At 49.4% G+C, this 24,475-nt stretch overlaps 1 protein-coding gene across 32 annotated transcripts in view; it reads left to right on the top strand.

The window, feature by feature from the left end:
• NUMA1 (nuclear mitotic apparatus protein 1) overlaps window positions 1-24,475 on the top strand; it is a 69,565-nt gene that overhangs the window by 35,849 nt on the left and 9,241 nt on the right. For 30 of the 32 annotated variants that reach the window (XM_060399416.1, XM_060399414.1, XM_027979470.2 and 27 more), the window contains 13 exons: window positions 2,836-2,909; window positions 8,153-8,238; window positions 12,952-13,031; window positions 14,325-14,407; window positions 15,112-15,192; window positions 16,445-16,532; window positions 17,758-17,878; window positions 18,416-18,573; window positions 18,855-18,972; window positions 19,048-19,165; window positions 19,463-19,603; window positions 20,716-20,838; window positions 20,988-24,386. In XM_060399416.1, coding sequence (XP_060255399.1) covers window positions 2,868-2,909; window positions 8,153-8,238; window positions 12,952-13,031; window positions 14,325-14,407; window positions 15,112-15,192; window positions 16,445-16,532; window positions 17,758-17,878; window positions 18,416-18,573; window positions 18,855-18,972; window positions 19,048-19,165; window positions 19,463-19,603; window positions 20,716-20,838; window positions 20,988-24,386 — 4,638 coding nt within the window. In that variant the 5' untranslated portion in view covers window positions 2,836-2,867. Of the gene's footprint in view, window positions 1-576; window positions 640-2,835; window positions 2,910-8,152; window positions 8,239-12,951; window positions 13,032-14,324; window positions 14,408-15,111; window positions 15,193-16,444; window positions 16,533-17,757; window positions 17,879-18,415; window positions 18,574-18,854; window positions 18,973-19,047; window positions 19,166-19,462; window positions 19,604-20,715; window positions 20,839-20,987; window positions 24,387-24,475 lie in introns of those variants that run through there. The other 2 variants (XM_042233181.2, XM_042233182.1) reach the window with 2 other exon arrangements.

Raw genomic sequence — 24,475 nt, 5'->3', positions numbered from 1 at the left:
TTAACTCTTTAAGACCCAGAGAGGGTACAGGCCAGGTCCCTGCGTATCTCTTGAGTGTCAAGTTCTTGTCCTTATTTATCTTCTCTGGAGACAGAGGGGTTACCTTAAATGTGGGGGTTGATCCTGACACGAGGGAGTTACATTATGTCAGTTGTGAAAATATCAAGAGGATACAAGACCTTTGGTTTATAAGGCAGCTGCTTTTGTCTCTTGGTTCCTTCTTGAGCCCAGGGCAAAGAGAGAGTGCCTTCTGTGCTGAGGGTACTTCTTTTCAAAGAAAGGGATAGGTTGGAATTCTGAAGGTGTCCACAGAGGGCCTGCATCTCAAGATTTTTATTTGTTAGTTTGTTGATTGAGGGTTTGGGGGGGTGGGTTGGGGGTGAGTTGCCTGATTGAATTGGGGGTGAATCTTAGCAGACCTTTCTGTGAAATGGTTCCAGGCTGCAATCGCGGGGATCTGTTTTTCCATCACCATCACCCAGTCTTTTGGGTGGGGCCTGCCTCAGATTTCAGGGGGAGGGTGTGGAGGATGGTGCTCTGGCTGGGAGCCCTAGGGTTCCAAGCCAAGGTCTGCTTAAAGTTGTAGTCCCGTTGCCGAGGTCTAGCTGTGCCACTGGCTTCAGTCATTCATTACCCAAGGTGAGTGAACGACTAAGCTGCGTGAAGGCTCTCAGCCCAGTGTCCTGTCTCTGAGAAAGTGCCCCTCTGTGGGATTTGACCTGATAAGGTCTTTCCGTATGTTGAATATTGAATTCTGCCTGTTTGTGTGCCTGGGGAGCACAGAAGAAGGCATTTGGCCTTGACACCAGTATTAGACAGGCTCCCCTGGGAGGACGTAAGGGTTGTGTGTTTTGCCTCTGAGATGAAGGGAAGAGGTGGGTCAGGTCATTTTTAGCAACACAGCTGTGGAATCTCTCAGAGGCGGCAAGATCCACCTCCGGTACAAATGCAATTTCTGACTGCAGTTTTGGGCCTCATCAAAAGGACAGCGAGTCTGGAGAGGCAGCAGGGGGTTGATGGGGAAGTGATCAGGGCTTCATTGCCCTTGTTCCTGAATAGCTCTGAGCTTTTATTTTTTTTTTGCACTTGGATGTTGCTGCCTTTACTCCAAGGGCCAAGCGTGGTCCTTGTGATAACTTTGACCAGCCACCAGAAAAGCCTTTGTGCAGTTCAGTAGTTGAGGCCATCTGCCTTCATCCTGTCGAGTGGCCCATAGATGGGCCACACTGGGTGAACATCATCCAAAATTGAGGAATACATAGGCCCCTTAGCTTCTCTGCCCTCCTGAGAACTCCTTCTTAACTACTACACTTGCTTTTGCCAAAACCTGTGTGAATTGGCTCATTTCCAGAACTGTGATGTTTGTATGGCAGGTGGAATCACATTGGGTTTTGCAGGGTCAGGAAGCAATTAATTACGATTAGCATTTAGTTATATTTGGCATTTAATTATTCTATTATTTAGTGCGTCTTCTCCGTTTAATTTTACTTCCTCTGTAAGCCCTTCAAAGCAGGGACCATGTCATTGTCTCCCATTTCCCATGTAGCTTCCAGCACAGGATGAGCATATGTAAAGACTAAGAAAATAACCTTTTTGGTTGGTTTTATTAAGCAGAGTACACTTGCAGAGGAAGGCCTAAGAGATGATGGGTAGTGGATTATCAGATTTATGTCTCTCTTTCCCCTGTTAGACAGTGAGCTCCTTATGGACAAGCATGCTGTCTTATCCCCAGCACCTTGTATTCAGATAGTACTCAGCATGTGTTGGTCCCACAGAACCCACACCTTGGAGATGCTGATATATGGGAAAGTTACAGGTGATGTGACTCTTGCCACTCTTGTTCCTCCTCCTACTAGAGTAGTGACAGACTTGGCACCCATGGCAGTAAGAGGTGGGGGGTGGGGCTGATTACTCTCATGAAAATTTGTAGGAATTATGGGAGCTGCTAAGAGATGTTGGAGAATATTTAGTCACCAGGTGTGTGGTCCCTTGAGCAGGTTGGCAGACAGATGGAAGATTCCCCCTGGAAAGGAAAATTGGGAGTAAAAATGCCAGGACGAGTACCTAATCTTTCATTAACTGTCCCCTGGGGTCTCTGCCAGAATTGGGTTTGGCTTCATCCAGCCTCCCATTGGAGCCATGTCTTTGACATTGCTGTGGGGGATACAAAAGTCCAGAATTTGATGGTTTTCCCCAAAGACTTGGTTATTGTTAATTAGGCAGACTTTGGGTACCGACAGAAAGAGCCAGAAATCAATCTTTTTGCTTAAGGACAGTGATCATTTATTGAATACCTACTGTGTGCCAGGCACTATGCTATTTGCTTTATCTGTTTTGTCTGGAAGCATCACAGTAAATAACCCAGAGAGGTTTCTGCAGATCCCTTTTTGCAGGTGAGGAAACTGAGACTAAAAGAAGTTAATGCTACTTGTCCAAGGTCACAAGAGCTTGGTCACATGGAATCAGCATTCAGACCTAGGTGTGTCTGAAAAACCATGTTCGTTCCACGTTTTAAGGGCACCACGTCCCAAAGAGTAGGGTTGAAGTCCAGCTTTGAGTGTTGTATTTTCTAAGGGACAGAAAGAGTGTGTGTAGAGCTTGTGGACATTAAATTAAATGCAGCGTTCTTTATTGTCAGCTATGACACCATATGTTTTATAGAATAATTTTGATGTATGCTCTGAGCTCTCTAAAAACTCCCATGGTGCCTTGGTAGATTAAGTGCTGAGTAAAGAGTGAATTATCGAAGCTGGTAAATGAAGCCATTTTCCCCTTCTTCCTTCATCGTGGATATCTGATGTAATTAACCATCCTGCCTCTTCTCTTGGGTTCCAGGTGCATCGGGCTGACTGTCTGGTTTCACCAAGATGACGCTCCATGCCACCCGGGCAGCTGCACTCCTCACTTGGGTGAGTGGTCTTCCTCTCCTTTGTGTGCCACAGTTTTCCAGGAAGCTTGGGAGAGGTGAGAGAGGAGTTCTTTAGGAGTCAGGGCTATGTAGAGTCTTCTCCTCTCCAGATAAAGAAAACACAGTTTTCTTTTGCCTTTCCCTGTAGCTTTTTTTAAATTGGGGTATAATTGATTTACGATGTTGTGTTACTTTCAGGTGTACAGCAAAGTGAATCTGTTATATGAATACATATGTCCATTCTTTGTAAGATTTCCCCCCCATATAGTCCATTACAGAGTAATGAGTTGAGCTCCCTGTGTTGTGCAGTAGGTCCTTATTAATTATCTATTTTCTCTATAGTAGTGTGTGTTTGTCAGTCCTTATCTTCGAGTTGATTCCTTACCCCCTTGTAACCATAAGTTTATTTTCTACATTTGTAACTCTATTTTGGTTTTGTAGATAAGTTCGTTTGTGGCCTCTTTTTAGGTTCCACATATAAATGGTATCATGTGGTATCTGTCTTTCACTGCCTGACTGACTTCATTTAGTAAGAGAACCTCTAGGTTCATCCTTGTTGCTGCAGATGGCATTATTTTGTTCTTTTTATGGCTGAGTTCCCCTCGGTTTCTTAAAATTTGTTTATCTATTGGCTGTGCTGGGCCTTCATTGCTTCAAGGGCTTTTTCTCTAGTTGTGATGAGAGGCGGCTACTCTGCAGCTGTGGTGCTGGGCTTCTCGTTGTGGTGGCCTCTCTTGTTGCAGTGTGTGGGCTCAGTGGTTGCAGTTCCTGGGCTCAGTAGCTGTGGTTCCTGGGCTTAGTTACTCCGAGATCTGGGACCGAGTATCAAACCCATGTCTCCTGCATTGGCAGGTGGCTTCTTTACCACTGAGCCACCAGGGAAGCCCTCCCCTTGGTATTTAATTTTGATTATTGCTGATGATGTTGCTGCTGACAAGTGATCCATGGCTTTACTTGTATAGCTTAGAAAAGGCTTCTCTGAGGTATATATTCCCTTTCAGGATGGGAAGGGTGGCTGCACAGCAGCATGGGAACCCATGTTTGCCCTCTCCTTGTGCATGTTTCTTCCTTTTTTTTTTTCCTTTCATGTTTCTGAAAAAGGATTGATGCCGAATTTTGTTGACATGTAGGGACTTTGGTCTTGAAAGGCCTTTAATCTCAGGGCAAGGTTCTCCTTGCTTTCTTTGCTGTGTTTCTGTCAGCTTCCATTGTCCTCCTAGTGCCTTCTTGATTACTTCACCAAAATTCTTCTGGTAGGTCTTTTCATATACTTCTGCCTAAGACAATGGCAAATGAAAAAATAATGCTGAGCATTGGGAACTTAAAGCTACAGAGAAACAGAAGAAGCCACACAGGGTAATGATGACACACGAGGATCTTAGAGGCAGACAGCCCAGCTTAGAATCATTGCTCTGGCTTATCTGTGTGACCCAGCACAAGTTACTTAGCCTCTCAGCACCTCATTTTAAAAATGGAAATAATAATAATACCTGATATAGTTATTATGAGAATATGAGCTAATGTCTGTAAAAAACACTTAAATATTAAAATATTGCCTGGGAGAGTTCCCTGGCAGTCCGGTGGTTAAGACTCCATGCTTCCACTGCAGGGGCATGGATTTGATCTGTGGGTGGGGAACTAAGGTCCTGCATGCTGCAGAGTGACCAGTAAATAAACATGCTCCACAGAGTGGCTGATAAATAAATGAATAAAATGAGTAAGTAAATATACTGCCTGGGCATGCTATTTGTAGAGGGTATTTTAGTAGTCACCCTAAGTGCTGATCAAAAAGGACTAATTAAAGAACCAATTTTAAGAAAAAATTACCGAATTGGGAAACGAATGTTTAATTTCCAAGTAGGGTGGATTTACTAAAACTGTCTTTATAATCACTGTCAAATCTGTAGTCAGGAAATAATGTGTTTAGTGTACAAAACGTGCATTCTTAGTCTTTAGCTTCTGAAATAGATGCAAATTTTAGTTGTATAGTTTAAGTGGGTGTTTCATATTTATATTTTTTAATTTACATTTCAGTGTTTTATGTCTATATTAGAAGCGTTAGCTCTTTCTCCTCTTCCCCAGGAAAAGACTGGTTGAGTAGTGGCTGTGTGCCTAGTTCAGTTGACTAAGTGATCGTTAGGAGTACTTCAGCTACATTGTTTTATCAGTTTATTTATATCGGTTTTAGGCTTGGTTTTATAGTGACTACTATGTTTCCGAGAAGACACAAAAAAGACTGGTTTTATTTAACAGCAGATACTTGTATACTTTTCTGAAAAATCACAGTGAAAATGCATTAATATATTAAAATATAGTTAGATACAGTTTTTCAATTTAAATACCTTAGGCAGCTAAAGTGGATTTTATAACACTGTAGCAACATGGAATAGTGCTTGTTAGTGAGAAGAGTGGCATCCACACAGACACGTGCATGTGACAGTCACAGCGGTGATTTCTTTTTTAATGACCTAGGAAAAAAGATTAGAAAGAAATAAATCAAAATGTTAGAAGTACAGATATTAAAGTACTAGAGTGAGTGGAGTTTTTTGTTTCCAAGTTTTCAGTAATTTATTTTCTAATGTAAAGAATAACCTATATTTTATTTAAATCGAAGTATGGCTTGAAATTATTCTGTACCCAGCAGTTATAGTGAATAAATTGTTGTAAGGAATATAAGGAACTTTTAAGATTCAGCAACCGTAAATGACCCTGGAAGCCTCATCCTAGATTCTTCAGTGAGCTTGGCCCGCTCTCACGTTTTATATCCTGACTAGAGATGAAGGAGCTTGTCTACTTCCTCAGCTTTCAAATGATTTCTCATTTGAGAGCAAAATAATGCACAGGAAGGAAATATATTTTTATATCCACGAAAGAAACTGTTGCTGAGTTATTGCTTAATTGATAGGAGATGAATCCTGGTTCCTCAAGTTAAACCAGCTAACTGGTATGATTTTTTCCAGTCTTATTAGTGAATGAGCATTCACAGCCCTTGAATGTTTTATGTAGGTTCAGATATTAAAAGAAGATGTTTTTGGATGTTTAAGTCGTTGCAGTTTCTTCATTTTCAGCAGATAGAAAGGGACCGTGGCTTGGAATATTCAGAATCTTCTTTAAAAATTCACACTGGCCTTTTCTAATTAGATTAAGCACACACACACACACACACACACACCTGTGCCCCTAAAGATAATATAAATTATTATTTTTAAGAGCATATGTATGCATGCACACACACATGTGCCCCCAAAGATGGTATAAATTATCTTTAAGAGTCCAGTGAAAGGTTCTATTTTATATTCCACACTTAAATTCTTTTTTACTTTCAATCCACTTTAATTTAGATTCATTTAGAAGTTCTTAATATAAAATTATTTAATGGAAATAAGTACTGTCGTTTCTGTAACTGATGACTGATTTTTTTTTTTTCATCCTCATGATTCTCCAGTGCAGTCAGCTAATTTAACTAAGAAGTAGAAGTATTGCTGGATCTATTTCACTATTTTAATTTTTATTAACTATAATAGTGCCTTGCATTTAGTCCTCTTATTTGGTAATGTGTTCTTTCATCCACAATCTCATTTGAATGAACACACACTGGCCCTCTAAGGTAGGTAAGTTTGACAAGTGAGAAAATAGGTGCAGAAAGAAACAAAATTGGTAACAAATGTACCTGGCAAGTTAGTATGGAGGAGCTGGGTTCAAAATCCTTGTCTGGGAGCCTCTTCTAGTGCCTGTTGAAGAGCACATTTGAGGGGGCGGGACAAATTAGGGATGTGGGATTAACTGCTACACTAAGTAGATACGCACCAAAGATATACTGCATAGCACAAGGAATTATTTGTGGTGTTTTGTAATAACCTATCATGGAGGATAATATGCAAAAATACTGAATCACTATGAAACTAACAATTTTGTAAATCAACTACTTCAATTAAAAAAAATAAAGAGTACAGTTAATAGAATCTACTCATTTGTGCATAACCAGTACTCTGACGTTTTTAAAAATACCTTGTAAAGCAGGATATGTCTCCCTTCTCCCTCAGTCTTGCATATGTGATTGACTTAGCAAACTGTTCCTTCCTAATAAGGTACCGCAAAGGTAAACTTTAGCCCAGACTTTAGCACTTGGTACCAGTGGAATTTATGAGGTTTTCCTGTAGTAGTCAACCATGCATGCTTATTGAATAACCTGTGTACCTGGTTCATCTGTGTGTGACTGCTGGTGAACTTTCTAGTGGCAAAGACTGAGTTAGATGAACGCCTGCCTGAAGGCCAGGAATGGGAAAGGTGATTGAATCTGAATTGACACGTTTTTCTTTGGGGTTTGTAGCATTTCGTTTCCTTCCTCCCTCCTTTTTTCTTTGTTATCGTGTGTTCCCATCATTTCTCCTTGCCTCAGCCAAAGTTTCATGTCTGGAAAGAATTTAAAAATGCATCAATTACGAGATTTTATATCTGTGTGGGAGTATATAAAATATACCTGATATTTAATATTAACTTTGAGTAGATACAAAATTTAGATTTCAAGAGCTATAAAATCAAGAGATACAAAGGGCTGTAAATATAACATCTGAGCTGTAAGCATTCAAGAAACACAAAGGGCTATATAAAAAAGCCTTTCTTTAACTATTCCTCACTCCCAGCCTCAGGTTCCTCTCTTGGGGTACAAGTTTCTTTCGTTCTTTCTAGAACCATTTTATGCCCAATTACATTCAAAATACACCCGAGTGCTGAAACATTCTAGGAGAACTTAAGCTCTTATTCAAAGGATAAGAAGTCAAAGGAAGGACTCTGAGAGCAGCTTTCAGGTGGCCTTTAGTGGATGAGTTGGTGTAGCAACATTCCTTTGCTGAAATTAAAAGTCCTAGAATCGCCTGTCCCTGCATTCCTTTAGCTGCAACTATAGGCACTCAGAAGGGGCTTCCCAAGTGGCACTAGCGGTAAAGAACCTGCCTGCCAATACAGTGAGACATAAGAGATGCGGGTTCAATCCCTGAGTTGGGAAGATCCCCTGGAGAAGGGAATAGTAACCCACTCCAGTATTCTTGCCTGGAGAATTCCATAGACAGAGAAGCCTTGGGGGGTACAGTCCAGGAGTTCGCAGAGCGTCAGATACGACTGACGCAACTTAGGACGCACATAGGCACTCAGAACAAGCAGAATTGCCAGCACCTGGGGAAAGGAGCAAGCCCCAGGGCTTCTTGCACTAGACAGTTTCACCAAGTGCTTCCCTTTGCCTCGCAGGTGAACAGTCTGCGCCTGGCTGACCCGGTGGAGGCTGTGCTGCAGCTCCAGGACTGCGGTGTCTTCATCAGGATCATTGACGGCATGTGAGTCTGCATTGCCTTCCCTGCAGCCTCTAGTGCAGCTGTAGGCTGGCGTGGGAACTGCATTTGATTCCTTTCCTGGCTGGCCAGAAAGCGCCGCAGGATTGGAACGTCCTCCAGTCCCTGTGTGTCTCTACGAGAGAGGCTTCACTGGTCCCGTCTTGAGGCTGCCTCGCTCTTTCGTAGGAGAGCTGCCAGGCCTCTGTGTTCTCACCTCTGGGAGTCTGCCCTGGTGTTCCCTGTCCTCCTGTCTCAACAGGACTCTTCTGCAGCCCTCCTGCTTATCTCACAAGATCATCCTTACCTCACAAACCCTCTTTGCAACCTGTGGGGCCAGGAAGAAGAAAGGGGAAGCTCATAACCTTGAGAGAAAGAAGCAGCACCTAAAAATCTTTTCACTTGTTAGCACTGCACAGATTTATGCCTTTCTAACCCATTAGAGCATTTCTGGGGTTTTCACCTACCTCACTTAACTTATTCTCTGAGGTCAGTTAGCATTTGATAAGCCGCTTGTCATGTAGCCAGGATCTCGGTTTAGGCCCTTCATTTTATCTCTGTCTTCAGCACATTTCCTTTGAACTTCACAGTTATCTGAGAAATGAGTGGAGTGGGGTCTCCTCCTCTTGTCTCACCTTTCTGGAACCCAGCAAAGATGGGTCAAGCCATAACCTATATTTATCTTTTTAAAGCTCTTATGGTTCATCTTGTCTCCTATACCCTCAACTTTAAGGAATTATTATGAAGGACAGACTGACTGACCTTTTACTTCTTTGTGCCATGGGCAAAAGTATAGGCAAACCATGATGTAAGGAATTGGGAGGACAGTGGAGAGGACCGACTCCCAGTTTAAAGGAAAGCACTATAGGTGCTGAGTCCCCCAGACCAAGATCTGAAGTGTTGAGGCGTCCTATGTGGCTCAGTGATAATCTGCAGTGCAGGAAACACAGGTTCGATCCCTGGGCCAGGAAGATATCCTGGAGGAGGAAATGGCAACCCACTCCAGTATTCTTGCCTGGGAAATGCCATGGAGAGAGGAGCCTGGCGGACTATAGTCCATGGGGTCGCAGAGAGTCAGACACGACTGAGCACGCACGCACCTGTATGCGTTGTATCCACACACAGCATGTGGGAAGTGGAATTCAGCATCTCTGTGAAGCAGCTTGGCTGCGTTTATAGGCAGCAGCTCATTGACAGGGAAACGAGGTAGAACCGAACTTGTCAAAGGCAGGGCCTGGGTCTAATCCATCTTTAGGTCCTCTGCACCTGACTTAGGACTTTGCAGTGATTAGACTTTAATTAATGTTTGTTAGGTGAAAATGAGTGAATGAACATATAGTTGATATTCTAGTGGGGCTGAGTGCCCCCACGACAGATGTGTTTGCTAGAGTGGGTTTTTTTGTTTTTTTAATCTTTTGAGATTTATATTGATAATGAGATGTCTAATATGATTTCTTAAAGGTTCTTGTGGCTCTGACTGGCCCACATGCCTTAGGGAAGAAAGCCACTGTATTTCTTATTTTGGTACAGACAGTGCCATTTTCTTTTCTTTTGTCGCACCACATGGATTGTGGGATCTTAGTTCCCTGATCAGGCATAGAATCCAGGCCCTGGTAGTAAAAGTGCTGAGCTCTAACCACTGGACTGCCAGGGAATTCCTGGACAACACCATTTTTTTTCCTGGTTACCCAGACACAGGACATTTCAACATCAGTTTGAATTCTCTCCTCACCTGGGCACTGATTTCTAATGTCACCATCTTCTCAGTTTGTCCTTTCAGGAGATTTCTCACATCCCTTCCTCTGCCTCTGGATACCAGACTCTCATGACTTCATTCTTCTCTAACCTGTCCTTAGTCCTGGGTATCCTTGTAGTATGATCTCAAGACCTTCCTCCATCCTGCTCTCAAAGCTGTGTACTCAGCAGCTCATGGACCTCAGCAACTCTTCATTGCCAAGAGGTTGAAATCTAAAAACTTCAGTTTGGGTATTCAGAGCTTTCATCAGGGGCCCATTTTTCTTCCCTCCAGTCTTGTTTCCTACTCATTTCTACCTCTACACCCCACTCTTTTTTTTTTTTTGGATCTTGTAGACTTTCCTAAATTCTGACCTTTGTTAATTGCATCATCATGGTACTCCTTAACTTGTTCTTCCCCTTGTTGCCTATAAACTGGTAATTAGGTGTAAATTTAATTAGCTTAAGTTTTTTTTTCAAGGATACTTCATAGTGGAGTTGTATACCACCTGTAAGTCAGCATTTTGTAACTCATAATGTAACTAGTAACTATTTTGCAAACCCTAATGAAAGTAGTCGATTTAGGCAGCTAACATCAATGGCCAGTAAAACCATTAGGCTGGCAATACCTAACCTACAATTTAATTTTATCATCACCGAAGGAGAGACAGCCAGGTATGACTTCCCTCATTGTAACAGATAATAGTGTGCAGCATGGAAGGATCAAGCTTTTGCTTTTGAGGAGATAAATTTCCTTGCCTGATGACAAAAGCAGTAGATGTGTCCAGGGGTAAGGATGTATATCCTTGGTTTAGCCACTGTAAGTTTATAACTCAGTGGGAAATTTGCATAAGGCAGGTCAAAATTTCAAGATGCCCATTTTCCAAGTTATTTTCTAAGGTGCTGCCTGAGCTTTAGATTAGAAGAGACAGGTGGGGAGAAGAGTAGCAGTGGGGAGAGAGAGAGTGTGTGTGTTTTGGTTGGAAGTGCTATTGAAATCCCAGGTTAACCCTGATCTTCACCGCAGATACAGGGTGATGCTGACCAACTTTCTTTGGGAAAATGTTACTGGTGAATGTGTTCTGGCTGATTCGTTTGTGATGCTCCTACTGTTGCTAACAGAAATCAGACACCTGGTTCTCAGGGAAAGACAGTGAAGGAGGGCTGGGTTGGCAGCAGATAGAATCTGTGGGAATCGAACAAATGCTTGTTCCTTGGCCACTTGGCTTTCTCTCTCGGAAAATTCATTAGAGTCAACCCCTCTGACAAGTTTCTCCATTTTTCTGTGTGTGAATAGCCTGAACCAAATAGGCTATCCCATCTCTTTGATATCTATGAGGCTTGCAAATCAAAGTTCAGTGGAGGCATTTTCCCAGAAAACTTAAAGCCCTGATACTTGCCTTACTGATGTTGACCTCTGCTCATCCCAGTTAAAAGCGTTCCTCATTGGTCAGTCAGCCCATACGTATTCAGCACCTGCTGTATTCCTATCTTTCAGCTCACACAGAGTGGTCACTTATAAATGATGTGCATGGGTCCGTGGAGTGTTGTAGGAATGCCTGAGAAGGAGGGGGAGACATGACTAGCAGTGGTTCTGCTTGGCTTCCTGCCAGAGATGAGACTTGAATGCTGTCTTCTTAAAGGATGGGCTGTGTTTCCCCAGGACCAGTGTTTTCCAAAGCATGTTCCATGTGACTATACTATCTCAGGGGCTCAGTGGGGAAAAAAATGTGTTTTGTGGTCAGATATGTTTAGGAAATAATGCCTGTTATGCCTTCTTCTTTAGAAAATGTTCAGTTGGATTTAACCCAGTATTTCTCAAACATTTAACTGAAGTACCATGTTTTTTTTTTTTTTTAATCAAATGGAATACACCTAGGTAAATTACTACTCTGTGATGAGGCAAAGAAAGAGTCACAACATTCCAGATTGTGGGTGGGTAGGGAGGATGGCTCTTTCAGGAGTCTGTGAGGAGATTAGCATCTCTGAAGGAATTTGTAGGTGTCTCTAATCACAGACCAGGTACCCAGAGTGCTGCTTGTGGGGCTTCCCTTGGAAGAAGCCTTTGTAATCACTCCAGAGCTGGACAGAGTAACTCCCAGTCTTGGCTGGGATGCTTCTGTGCTTTGCAGGGGGATTCTCAAGTCTGCCCTGCCCTCTGGAAAGTGGATTGAAACCTGGAGCTGTGGGATCTGAATAACAGGAGGCCTTTTAATCAGTATCTTCAGCTGTAGCCTCGATAGAAAAGTCAACTTTCTAACTTTTAAATGAGGGTAGTCACTTCTGAAAATGAAACTGCATTTAGCGAAAGGGGCTAGGGCCAGGCCTGTATGAGAGCGCCCCCTGCTGCTCCCTGCCATCCTTGCTCTTCACACTTTGCTCACATTTCCACTTAAACCAGCGCCAGGAAGGTCACAGATCAAGAGTGATTGTCCCTTGGCCTGGCCCCTCGGAGGCCACCTCAGCCTTCAGCCTAGTGAGTGTTGACCTTTGCCATGCCACTTCAGAGCTTTGTTCCCACCTGCTCTTTCAGTTCTTGGATCTGATTTCCCGTTTCCATAGTCCTCTCTTAACTCTAGCCGCGTACATAGTCCTCACGCACTTGTCCTCTTGTCACGTGTTCCCAGGCGTCCTGACCTTTTACACTTGAGCCATTGCGGACTATTGACCCCAACTTCCCATCCATCTGTGCTGCCTCCATCACTTCTCAGCCCGCTTCCCACAGAGCTTTTCCATATTCACAAATGGGTGGCAGAGTGCCGTCTTTTCCAGGAGGGCCTCAGGCCTCAAGTCCCCACTTCTCAGCCACCACACAGTTCCTTCTGGGTAAATGGTGTCTTCTCCCCTGCTTCCAGCGCCTGGCCTGGTTCTCCATCAGATCCAACAGAGACCCATCCTGAAGGGATGGGAAGGTGGCAGGTGATGCAGTAGCCAGGAGGGAAGGCTGGCCAAGTACTCTGGTTCTAACACTTGTTCTTTTTCTAGCCTTGGCACTGATGAGGGGCAGCAAATCCTGCAGCAGCCGGTGCCGGAGAGACTGGAGTTTGTGTGCAGTTTTCTGCAGAGTAAGCACCTTTCTTTCTGGCTGGGAAGGAGCTGCTTCCTGGGGCTCGGGTGGCCAGAAGAACCAGGTCTCAGGTGTTGGGAGGGGCAGAGGCTTGAGGCCGCCCACTGTGTGCCACCAAGATGAGTATGGCCAGGGTGCCTTCTCTGGGTCTGGCCTGCACCAGTTGGAGGAGAGTATCCCGAGTCCCAGAGTATGAGTCTCAGATCCAGGGAGAGCAGGGGGTTGATTTTGGGGACTCATCACCTTGGGTTCCCATTCCTTCCACTGCAAGGAGACAGAAAGATCCATGTTACCTTCTTCCCCTTGCTGGGAGAGCAGTTTCCCATGGTAACCCTAAATTAATTGCTTAAGTGATAGGTATAGGGGCACAGGCAGGGTAAGATTGAGGTCTTGCCCTTCTACTCTACTGTTTGTGTGACCTTCCTAGACAGGGGTTCCCTGTCTGTAAAATGAAGATGATTGATTGCTCTTAAGATTGACGTGCAGAGTAAATAAGGACACATGCAAAGCTTCCAGTGGGCTTCCCAGGTGGTGCTAGCTTGAAAGAATCTCCCTGCCAGTGCAGTGAGACATAAGAGATGCAGGTTTGATCCCTGCATTGGGAAGATTCCCCCAGAGGAAGGCATAGCAACCACTCCAGTGTTCTTGCCTAGAGAATCCCATGTACAGAAGAACCTGGTGGGCTACAGTCCATAGGGTCAAAAAGTCAGGTGCAACTGAAAAGCTGAGCACACAGGTACTCAGAGCTTCTAGCACAGTGCTTGTCAGTCCCCTCCCCCATATAGCTATGGACACAGAGTTCTCATCTTTGATTCAGGAGCTGTCTGCCATCCCCACCTCAAGAGGCTTATAAGAAAGGTGATGATGGATTAAAGCAGGGTATTAGTAATTGAGCCCAGCCCCACTTGCAGCATAAGAAGCAGGTATCCCCCAAACCCTGGTCTGACTCAGCTGCAGGCACGCTTCTTCTGCACCCTCAGTTGGAAGGAGACTCTGCAGTGACCTGGAATCTCTGGGCTCCTCCTCTGTGGTACTGAGGGGGAGTTGGTATGTGGGTGGGTGAGTGCTGTGTCAGGCCCCAGATCTGCTGTTAATTCCCAGCCTGTTTTCTCCTTGAACTGTCTCTGTAGTCCTTGGACTAGCCCAGGATAGAACTAACTTCAGGTGGAAATGTGCGTGTCGTCTCCTGGTCCCACCAGCTGTTCTGCTCCTCTGACTGAGAGGTGTTCTGATTATCTCAGGGATGGTTCCCAGGAAATTCACCTTATTTTCTATATTATTATCATTACAGAAAACCGAAAACATCCCTCTTCTGCAGAATGCCTGGTGTCAGTGCAGAAGGTGATGGAGGGCTCAGAGCTGGAGCTAGCGAAGGTACCCGTGGAAAACGAAACTGGTGGGGGTGAGAGGGTGGCACCAGAGGAGCCTGCGGAGGGGCCTGCTCTCAACCCAGAAGTGGTGGGTGCTTTATTTCTGAGCCTTATGGAGGTTGGTGGTAGGTCGAGGCAGCCACCTAGCTGAGGCTTGATTCAGCCAAGGATTTTAGCCTATCCTAATGACAAATAGACTTACTGGACCATTACTGTGGCCTCTGTGGACAGCTGGCAAGGGTCAGGCCTTAGCTGGCTGTCGTCGTATTTTTCTTTTTAGCTCAGTCCAATTCAGTCCCCCTTCTGTTTCTGGGTGCTGGCATATGAAGGATGCCTTAGGTGTCATACTCTGGGTTCCATGAGTGCAGGGATTCTGGCTCCTGGCTTTTTGCACAGTGAGCACTGATTCCTCAATCAGGAGGTATGGGGTAGGGAGAGAGGTGGGAGGGGGGTTCAGGACGGGCGACACATGTACGCCCATGGCTGATTCATGTCAGCATATGGCAAAAACCACCACGGTATTGTAAAGTAGTTAGCCCCCAATTAAATAATTTTTTTAAAAAAGAAAAAAGTGTTTCCTGATACAGTTAAGGGCAGCAGCCTGGGGCTGCTGAATTCTGGGAGAGCTCGGAGTCCCCAGAACAGGGCAGGGGTTGGGGACTGAGCAGAGAGGCAGCCCTGTTCAGTGGCCGCTCCTGTTGCTTCTAGGTGGCCATGCTGCTGCTGTACCACTCCTCCATGAGCTCCAGGAACCTCAGGGACTGGGAGCAGTTTGAATACAAGATTCAGGTAAGCCCTGTGCCTCCATCCCACCTAGCAGGCTTGCCCATGTTTCACCCCATGCCAGTTGTTTTTCTCTAAACAACGTGCATTGTTTTTAAAAATTATGTTATAGTAGTTACAGCCATTCATTATAGAAAGTCTGGAAAATACCGAGAGGCACAAAGAAGAAAATAACAGTTGCTAGTAATCGCATTCTCAGCAGTAACTGCTGACAAAAAGGCCCTTTTCACATACATACGTTTAACTGTACCTGTACCTGAACTGTGTTTGGATAATACATAGAAATTATTTTTCCTTCATGTATGTGCTTCTGTATATTTAAGTGGGTGTTTTACACACTGTCACTCCATTTCACCCTCCTTTCCTCTAGTAGGACGGATCAGTGAGGGTGTCTCTGTCTATCGTGACAGTCTAGCTCAGAGCGGTTGCCCCTCTCCTGCCCTCTGCATGGTCCCTAAGAGAAGCAGAGTTGGTGCATCTGCTTCATTAGAGAAGGAACTACCTGCCGTGCGGGTCCTGATGTTGTCTTTGCTTTCTGCATGAGCAGCTGTGCTTTTTTCCCCAGAGCAGCAGCAGCTGGGATGCCAGAGAGGGTCACTGGCAGGGCAGTGTCCAGAGAGCTGTGGCCTTTCACGTAGTGGTAGAAGCGTTGAGTTCACCCCATTTCGTACTCACTTAGCTCATGGCTTGTCACAGGTTGGGGTTGTAATGCTGTGGGAGGAACAAGTGGCTCCTTCCTTCCTTTAACGTTTTCTCTGCTCTAAGCTGATCATAGGCCAGGTAGAAAGAAATTCTAAAGAAATAAGGAAAATGGCCAGAGAAGTCAGATCAACTCTGTAGCTTTGGAATTCAGACAGCGAAGGCAAGATTTTACAGCTGAGCTGGTGGTTAAGCCCTGCATGAGCCCCGAAGGTGTTTTCACTCAGAGCACAGCAGTAAGGGCCAGCTGGGAGGGGCCAACAGAGTTGTGTGTAAAAGCTTTCTAACTGGGTTGCTTTGCTTACCTATTCTCATCTCACGGTCAGGAGTGAAGTCAGTTTGAACCTCTGTCTGACCCTGGGTGCATCTTTGGGGGAAATGAGGGGCTGGGGACAAATAGAGTGGAACGTCTCTGGTGGAACATTCTGGACTGGACCATGGGGCTCTGAGGGCAGGGATGGGTTCCAGCAGACCCTTAGGGCACCTCCAGGATCGTGCCCTCCATCCCTGCAGGCCTCCCGAACACCTTAGTGATGCTCTTTCTCTGTCTGTGGCCTAGGCTGAGTTAGCCGTCATTCTCAAATTTGTGCTGGACCATGAGGATGGGCTAAACCTGAATAAAGACTTGGAGAGCTTCTTGCAGAAAGGTAAGTAGGGGCCATGTCTGATGATCCTGTCTTTTCTGAGCTGGGGATTGCTAGGATCCTGAGTTGTCAGGAAGTTCTGGGGGTTTACCCCAACACAGGGCACAGTGTAGGTGCTTAGGAAATGTGGAACGTGGAGCCACATGACTTCTGGCCATGTTGCCCTCATCCCAGTTCCCAGAGCTCCTCCTCGCCCCTCGCAGGACATTTGTAAGTGATCATGTCTGCTGTCAGATCTCCTGGTTTACCCCACCACCCACGCATACATGTTGTTTCATTTTTTATTGTTTAAACAGTCATTACTCTTGACTTACAAGCTGGAAGTACACAGTTTTAGAAAACTGTTGTTCCTTACATATTGCTCGTGTTCTAGGTGGGAAGGCAGATACATAAACCAGAATGTATGATGAGGAAAAAGTGCTAGAACAGGGAGGTATTGAACCTACCAGGCATCTTGCTGGAAGTACAGTAGAGTGAGAGTGCTGCCTGTTGGGAGGAGCCGTCTAACGACGACAGGTGTCTGGTGGTGGGTCTCGGCACGTTCACCCAGCCGCTGAATTTGGTGTTCCTTGTGTTCAGGTTCCCCATGAGCAACTTCAGGTGGAGATGTTGCAGATGTGAGTGTAGAATGCAGGAGAGGGCTCTGGGCCAGGCTATGGGCTTGCACGTTGTTATATGGATGGCCACTGGGGCCTTGGGCACTGTGGGCAGAGCACGCAGGCCCCATCAGAACTCTGGGGCTTGGCAGGCAGGTGGGTGGGAGAGGAAGGAGCGGGTGCGGGAGAGGGAGCCCGGGTGTTAGAGGCAGGAGGGCCTTGTGAAGGTCACCGTGAGAGCCAAGGGAGGAGGAGGTTTTGAGAACGAAGTCATGCTGGTGGTGCACGATTTCAGAATGAGGGTTTCAGTGAGGAGGCTGCTGGCTCTGACTTGAGAGGCCACTGGGACTGAGAGGAGTCCACTCAGGGTTGGCTTGAGGGGAAAAGTGTGAGCACTTTGTCCGGTCTCTGAATACAGAGTCTGGGCAGGGAAGCCCTGTGCTTTGGCTTAGGGCACTGACTGCTGGATAACCCAGACCCCAGGCTTCAAGCTCCGCCCAGCCTTCCTCAGCAGCTGACACATAAGTGTCTGGATTCATCCCCACTAAGGCAAGTTCTCAAATAGCAAAGAGATGCAAATCTGTCCACCTCTTACTGATCTCTCTGTGGCTTGTCTGCTCCTTCCGCTCCAGCTCCTGTCCCTTCCCCCCGTTCCAGCACCATCTCTGAAGAGCTCTCCCCACCCAGCCACCAGGCCAAGAGGGAGGTTCGCTTCTTAGAGCTACAGAAAGTTGCCTCTTCCAGCGGGAACAAGTATGTGCTGGGGCTCTTTGCCCAGGATGGGAGGCCCTCAACACCCAGCGCTCGGATCCCTGCCTCCAAGGGGCCAAACTCTTGACCAGCCCCTGAGTCATCAGAGACCTTGGAGTATCTTACAGACCTGTGACGTCCTCCCCTATGTCAGGATCAGTGGGGGACTTGGTTGGGATCTGTCCTGGGCAAAAGGCTTGTCAAAGACTGGTCCCTGTTTATGGGATTTCTTGCTGTCTTGAAGACTAGGCTAAAGTCCCTTAGTGCAGTTCTGTAAAGGCAAAGAGAATGCCCTCCTTTTGCAGCTGTGGTGGGTGGGGAGGCATAGAGAAATTAAGACTTGAAGAAAGAAGAGCAGCTTTCTCTAAGTCACGTCATAAAGCACGAGGTAGCACTGCAGGCGGAACCCAGGCATTTGGGCCTCACCCCGCACGCGCACCCACAGAGCTGCGCCCTCCCGCCCCCCACCGTGCCTGTTGGTTGCTTCTGCCCTCACGTCTTGGGCTCTGACCGTGGCATCTGCGCCATCTCCTTCCTCAGCTTCCTCTCAGGTTCCCCAGCCTCCCCCATGGGTGACATCTTGCAGACCCCACAGTTCCAGATGAGGCGGCTAAAGAAGCAGCTTGCAGATGAGAGAAGCAATAGAGACGAGCTGGAGCTGGAGTTGGCTGAGAACCGCAAGCTCCTCACCGAGAAGGGTAGGTACCTGGCTCACTGGCGGACATGTGTGGATGGGCGGCATTTGGGATTTTCATCTAGGAAGGTGCTGGGCTTGTCTGAGGTGTGGCTCTTCTGCCTCCTGTGTTGTCTCCCCTGCTGGCCCGGGAGCTGAGCTCATCCCTGGGCCCACTGGCTGACACCTGGAAGCTGGTGCTATCCATGCCCCCACCCCTTCTTCCCCTGGACCAGCGGCCCCTCCCCCCTCCCTCCTCACTCCTCCCCTCATCTTGGGCTGAGTCCTCTCCTCTCCTCCGGGCAGATGCGCAGATAGCCATGCTGCAGCAGCGCATTGACCGCCTCGCTCAGCTCAACGAGAAGCAGGCGGCCAGTCCGCTGGAGCCCAGGGAGCTGGAGGAACTGCGTGGCAAGAACGAGAGGTACGGTTCTCCTGCTGCCCTTCGCGCCCGGTGCAGCGGCCATGTGCTCTTTCCTCACTGCCCCCTCCCTCGCAGCCTCACTGTGCGGCTGCACGAAGCTCTGAAGCAGTGCCAGGACCTGAAGACAGAGAAGAGCCAGATGGACCGCAGAATTAGCCAGCTTTCTGAGGAGAATGGGGACCTTTCCTTTAAGGTGAGAGTTGGGGTTTCTGGTCCTCACCTGGAAGGTGCAGCTGAGTTGGTCTGGACAGTTCCCCCAGAGGGTTGAGGAGAATGTCCTCATTCCTTAATTGGCTACTGCCAGGGACCGGCTGGTGGCTGTAAATTTTGATTAGTAGTCCTGCGTTAGAGATGTGAGTAGTCGCATTTGGCTTGAGGAGGGCTGGAAGGATAACAGGAGCTGTCCAGACCCTGGAGTTCAGCAGGCAGACAGCAGTGGTTCTGGCAGTTTTGACCCTGGGTGACGGGGGTTCCCTTTTGTCTGTCTCAGCTGCGGGAGTTTGCCAGTCACCTGCAGCAACTCCAGGGGGCGCTCAATGAACTGACAGAAGAACACAGCAGGGCCACTCAGGAGTGGAGGGAGAAGCAGGCGCATCTGGAGAAGGAGCTTGGCACAGCTCTGCAGGACAAGGTAGCCCTCTGCTTCGGGAAGTCAGGGCCACGGTCTTGACCACGTGCCCAAAGCTGAATGCCGTTTACCTCTATGGGACCTTTGGACTTCCTGGTGGCTCAGATGGTAAAATGTGTGCCTCCAATGCAGGAGACCCGGGTTCAATCCCTGGGTTGGGAAGATCTCCCGGAGAAGGAAATGGCAACCCACTCTAGTATTCTTGCCTGGAAAATCCCATGGACGGAGGAGCCTAGTAGGCTATAGTCCATGGGGTCGCAAAGAGTTGGACATGACTGAGTGACTTCACTTTTCACTATGGGACTTTTGGGAATTATGCTGACTGCTCTTCAAGGCTTAATAGTGTGCTGTAATGGGCTTCGGTTCAGTACACCTGTATATCCTGTCTCTGCTGTTTACAGGTGTGGCTCTTGGACAAGTTACTTGACTTCTTTCTAAGCGTCTTTTCCCGAAAATGGGAAAAAAGAATTAGTAGCTGCCTTGTCATCTGTTGTAAGATAATGCAGGTAGAGCACTGAACACACATTGTCTGGTATGAAGTGAAGGTGCTGAGATTATTTTGCTGTCAAGAACACAGCTCTGCCATGTATTAGTAACCATGTAGCCCCTGGACAAGGCACTTAACTTGTCAGCTTTGGGCTCTTACTCTGTAAAAACAATAGGGATGGTAGTTGCTACCTCCCTATCTGTTGGGTAGATTCAGACAGGCCCTGGCCCATTGTAGTTGCTTAGTGAACAGTGGGGTGAAGACGGGCAGGGGACCAGGGGGTGCTGTGGCTACTGCTGTTCAGACAGGATATTTTTAAGCTGATGAGTGTTTGGATACTCTGAGAGCCAAGACATGACCAAGGAAGGGTATACAGTGAGGAAATCTTAAGTAAATTCAGCCTTGGAGAAGAAATGAGCAGGTCACCCAACTTAATTCAGCCCTGGGACTGGGGCTGGTAAGTCAGGTCTCCATTGGTTTCTGCTAGTTTTCCCCTAGGTCGGGGCCAGAGGAGATCTTGGTAACAAGGTAATGGGATAATAATGTTTTGTTGATGCTCACGAGGGCTTGTGTGGCAAGCTGGTGCCTGTTTCATTTCTGTTAACCTGGGGCTCTCATTTACTCCCAGAAATGCCTTGAAGAGAAGAACGAAATCCTTCAGGGAAAGCTTTCACAGCTGGAAGAACACTTGGCCCAGCTGCGGGAGAACCCACCCCAGGAGAAGGGTGAGGTGCTGGGCGATGTCTTGCAGGTAGGGAGTCAGGGGCAGCGGTGACACCTGTGGGCTGGGGTGGCTGCTGACCCGTGCTCTCCATGTTCAGGTTCCTGGTGGTCCTCAATCCCCAGAGGGGTAGAGGGCACCGAGGAGTTGTGCTGATCCCCGTTTGTCTCTTTTACCAGCTGGAAACCCTCAAGCAAGAGGCAGCCACTCTCGCCGCAGACAACACCCAGCTTCAAGCCAGGGTGGCAGCACTGGAGACCGAGCGGGGCCAGCGGGAAGCCAAGCTGCTCGCCGAGCGGAGCCACTTCGAAGAAGAAAAGCAGCAGCTGGCCGGCCTGATTGCCGAGCTGCAGGGCTCCCTGTCCAACCTCAGCCAGGCCAAGGAGGAGCTGGAGCAGGCTTCTCAGGCTCAGGTGGCCCGGCTGTCCACCCAGGTGGCCACACTGACCTCTGAGCTGGATACCCTCAACACTGCTGTGCAGCAGCGGGATGGGGAACTGGCTGGCCTGAAGCAGCAGGCCCAAACGGAGCAGGCGCAGCTCACACAGACTCTCCGGCAGCAGGAAGAGGCTGCCCAGGGCCTCCGCCAGCAGGTGGAGCAGCTGAGCAGCAGCCTGGAGCGCAAGGAGCGGCAGCTGGAAGAGGCTGCCACGGAGAAGGAGGCCACGAGGCGAGACCAGGCCCAGCAACTGGCTGCTGCAGCTGAGGAGCGGGAGGCTGCTCTCCGGGAGAGAGACGCAGCCCTCCAGCAGCTGGGGGCTGTGGAGAAGGAGAAGGTTGCCAAGTTGGAGGTCCTTCAAGAGCAGCTGCGGACGGCCCATGAAGCCCAGGAGGGTGCCCAGACCTCACTGACACAGGCCCAGGAGGAGAAGGCGGAGCTGAGCCAGAAGGTGGAGGAACTCCGTGCCCATGTTGAGGCAGCCCGCCAGGGGCAGAGTGAGGCACAGGCCCAGGCAGCAGAGCTGAAGGCCCAGTTGAGGTCTGAGCAGCAGAAAGCAACCAAGTGGGAAAGCGTGGCCCAGGAGAAGGCCCAGCTTCAGGAGCAGGTCCAGGCCCTGGAAGAGTCCCTGAAGGCCACCACAGGCAGCCTGGAAGAGGAGAAGCGCAGGACTGCAGACACCCTGGCAGAGCAGCAGCGGTGCATCTGCAGGTTGGAGGCGGAGACGCAGAGCCTAGTGGAGCAGCACGAGCAGGGGCAGAAGGAGCTGGAAGAAGAGAGAGCTGGGCGTAAGGGGCTGGAGGCCCGGTTACAGCAGCTCGGGGAGGCCCATCAGGCCCAGACAGAAGCCCTGCGGCAGGAGCTGGCCGAGGCTGTAGCCTCCCAGCGTGAGGCTGAGAGTGAGTGTGAGCAGCTGGCCAAGGAGGTGGCCACCTGGCGTGAGCGGTATGAGGACAGCCAGCAGGAGGAGGCGCAGTACGGCGCTATGTTCCAGGAACAGCTGATGACCCTGAAGGAGGAATGTGAGAAGGCCCGCCAGGAGCTGCAGGAGGCCAAGGAGAAGGTGGTGGGGATCGAGGCCCACAGCGAGCTCCAGATCAGCCGGCAGCAGGATGAGCTGGCTCAGCTTCACGCCAGCCTGGCCAGGGCCCTGCAGCAGGTCCAAGAGAAGGAGGGCAGAGCCCAGCAGCTCGCCACCGACCTTGCCACCCTGCAGGAGAAGATGGCGGCCACCAGCAAGGAGGTGGCCCGCCTGGAGGCCTTGGTGCGCAAGGCAGGTGAGCAGCCGGAGACGGCCTCCCCGGAGCTGCTCAAGGAGCCGCCCAGAGTAGGAGATAGAGAGTCGGAGTGGCTGGAAGAGCAGCAGGGACGCCCGTTCTGCAGCACGCAGGCCGCGCTGCAGGCTATGGAGCGCGAGGCTGAGCAGATGGGTAGTGAGCTGGAGAGGCTGCGGGCCGCACTGATGGAGAGCCAGGGGCAGCAGCAGGAGGAGCGTGGGCAACAGGAGAGGGAGGTGGCACGGCTGACCCAGGAGCGGGGCCGGGCCCAAGCTGACCTTGCCTTGGAGAAGGCCGCCAAGGCAGAACTGGAGATGCGGCTGCAGAATGCACTCAATGAGCAGCGTGTGGAGTTTGCTGCCCTGCAGGAGGCACTGGCCCAGGCCCTGAGGGAAAAGGAGGGGATGGACCAGGAACTGGCCAAGCTTCGTGGGCAGGAGGCAGCCCAAGGGGCAGCACTGAAGGAGCTTCAGCAAACCGTGGAGCGACTGAAAGAACAGCTGGCCAAGAAAGAGGAGGGGCGCCCGCAGTCTCTTGGGACAGCCAGCCGAGAAGACGCTTCTGGATTGCGAACCCAGTCCAAGGCTACTGGAAAGACTGAGCCAGAAGGCTCTGAACTGCAGGCTCTGCAGGCAGAGGTGAGCCGGCTGGAACAGCAGGCCCGTGAGTACCAGGAGAAGGCCTCCAGCCTGGAGCACAGCCTTGAGTCTGAGCGTACCACCCACGCGGAGCAGGCCAGTACTCTGAAGACTCTGCGGGGCCAGTTAGAGCAGAAGGCCCAGGAGCTGGGGAGCAGTCAGGACGCCTTAGCCTCAACCCAGAGGGAGTTGGCCACGCTCCGCGCCAAGGCCCAGGAGCACGGCAAGGCTGAGGACGAGTGGAAGGCCCAGGTGGCCCGGGGTCAGCAGGAGGCCGAGAGAAAAAACAGCCTCATCAGCAGCTTGGAGGAGGAGGTGTCCATCCTGAACCGCCAGGTGCTGGAGAAGGAGGGCGAGAGCAAGGAGCTGAAGCGGCTTGTGGTTGCCGAGTCAGAGAAGAGTCAGAAGCTGGAAGAGCGGCTGCGCCTGCTCCAGGCGGAGACCGCCAGCAGCAGCGCTAGGGCCGCGGAACGCAGCTCCGCGCTGCGAGAGGAGGTCCAGACCCTCCGGGAGGAGGCTGAGAAGCAGCGGGTGGCTTCTGAGAGCCTGCGGCAGGAGCTGGCCTCACAGGCGGAGCGAGCAGAGGAGCTGGGCCAAGAGTTAAAGGCCTGGCAGGAAAAGTTCTTCCAGAAGGAGCAGGCCCTCTCGGCCCTGCAGCTGGAGCACACCAGCACACAGGCCCTGGTGAGCGAGCTGCTGCCTGTCAAGCACCTATGCCAGCAGCTGCAGGCTGAGCAGGCTGCTGCTGAGAAGCGCCACAGGGAGGAGCTGGAGCAGAGCAAGCAGGCGGCTGGCGGGTTGCGGGCAGAGTTGCTGCGGGCCCAGCGCGAGCTTGGGGAGCTGCTGCCTCTGCGGCAGAAGGTGGCAGAGCAGGAGCGTGTGGCTCAGCAGCTGCGAGCGGAGAAGGCCAGCTACGTGGAGCAGCTGAGCATGCTGAAGAAGGCGCACGGCCTGCTGGCAGAGGAGAACCGCGGGCTGGGCGAGCGGGCCAGCCTCGGCCGGCAGTTTCTGGAAGTGGAGCTGGACCAGGCCCGCGAGAAGTACAGCCAGGAGCTGGCAGCTGTGCGTGCTGATGCTGAGACCCGTCTGACTGAGATGCAGCGGGAAGCTCAGAGCACTGCCCGGGAGCTGGAGGTGATGACCGCCAAGTACGAGGGTGCCAAGGCCAAGGTCCTGGAGGAGAGGCAGCGTTTCCAGGAGGAGAGGCAGAAACTCACTGCCCAGGTGAGGCCCTGGCTCAGCCACACCCCTGGAGAGCAGACCTGAGAGGCGGAGACATCGTCCCTCTACATTCCCCGGCCTCTGATCCCCAT

The sequence above is a fragment of the Ovis aries genome, chromosome 15 (genome assembly GCF_016772045.2).
Source record: "Ovis aries strain OAR_USU_Benz2616 breed Rambouillet chromosome 15, ARS-UI_Ramb_v3.0, whole genome shotgun sequence".
NCBI lineage: Eukaryota > Metazoa > Chordata > Mammalia > Artiodactyla > Bovidae > Ovis > Ovis aries.
This window is presented reverse-complemented; position numbering and strand designations above follow the sequence as displayed.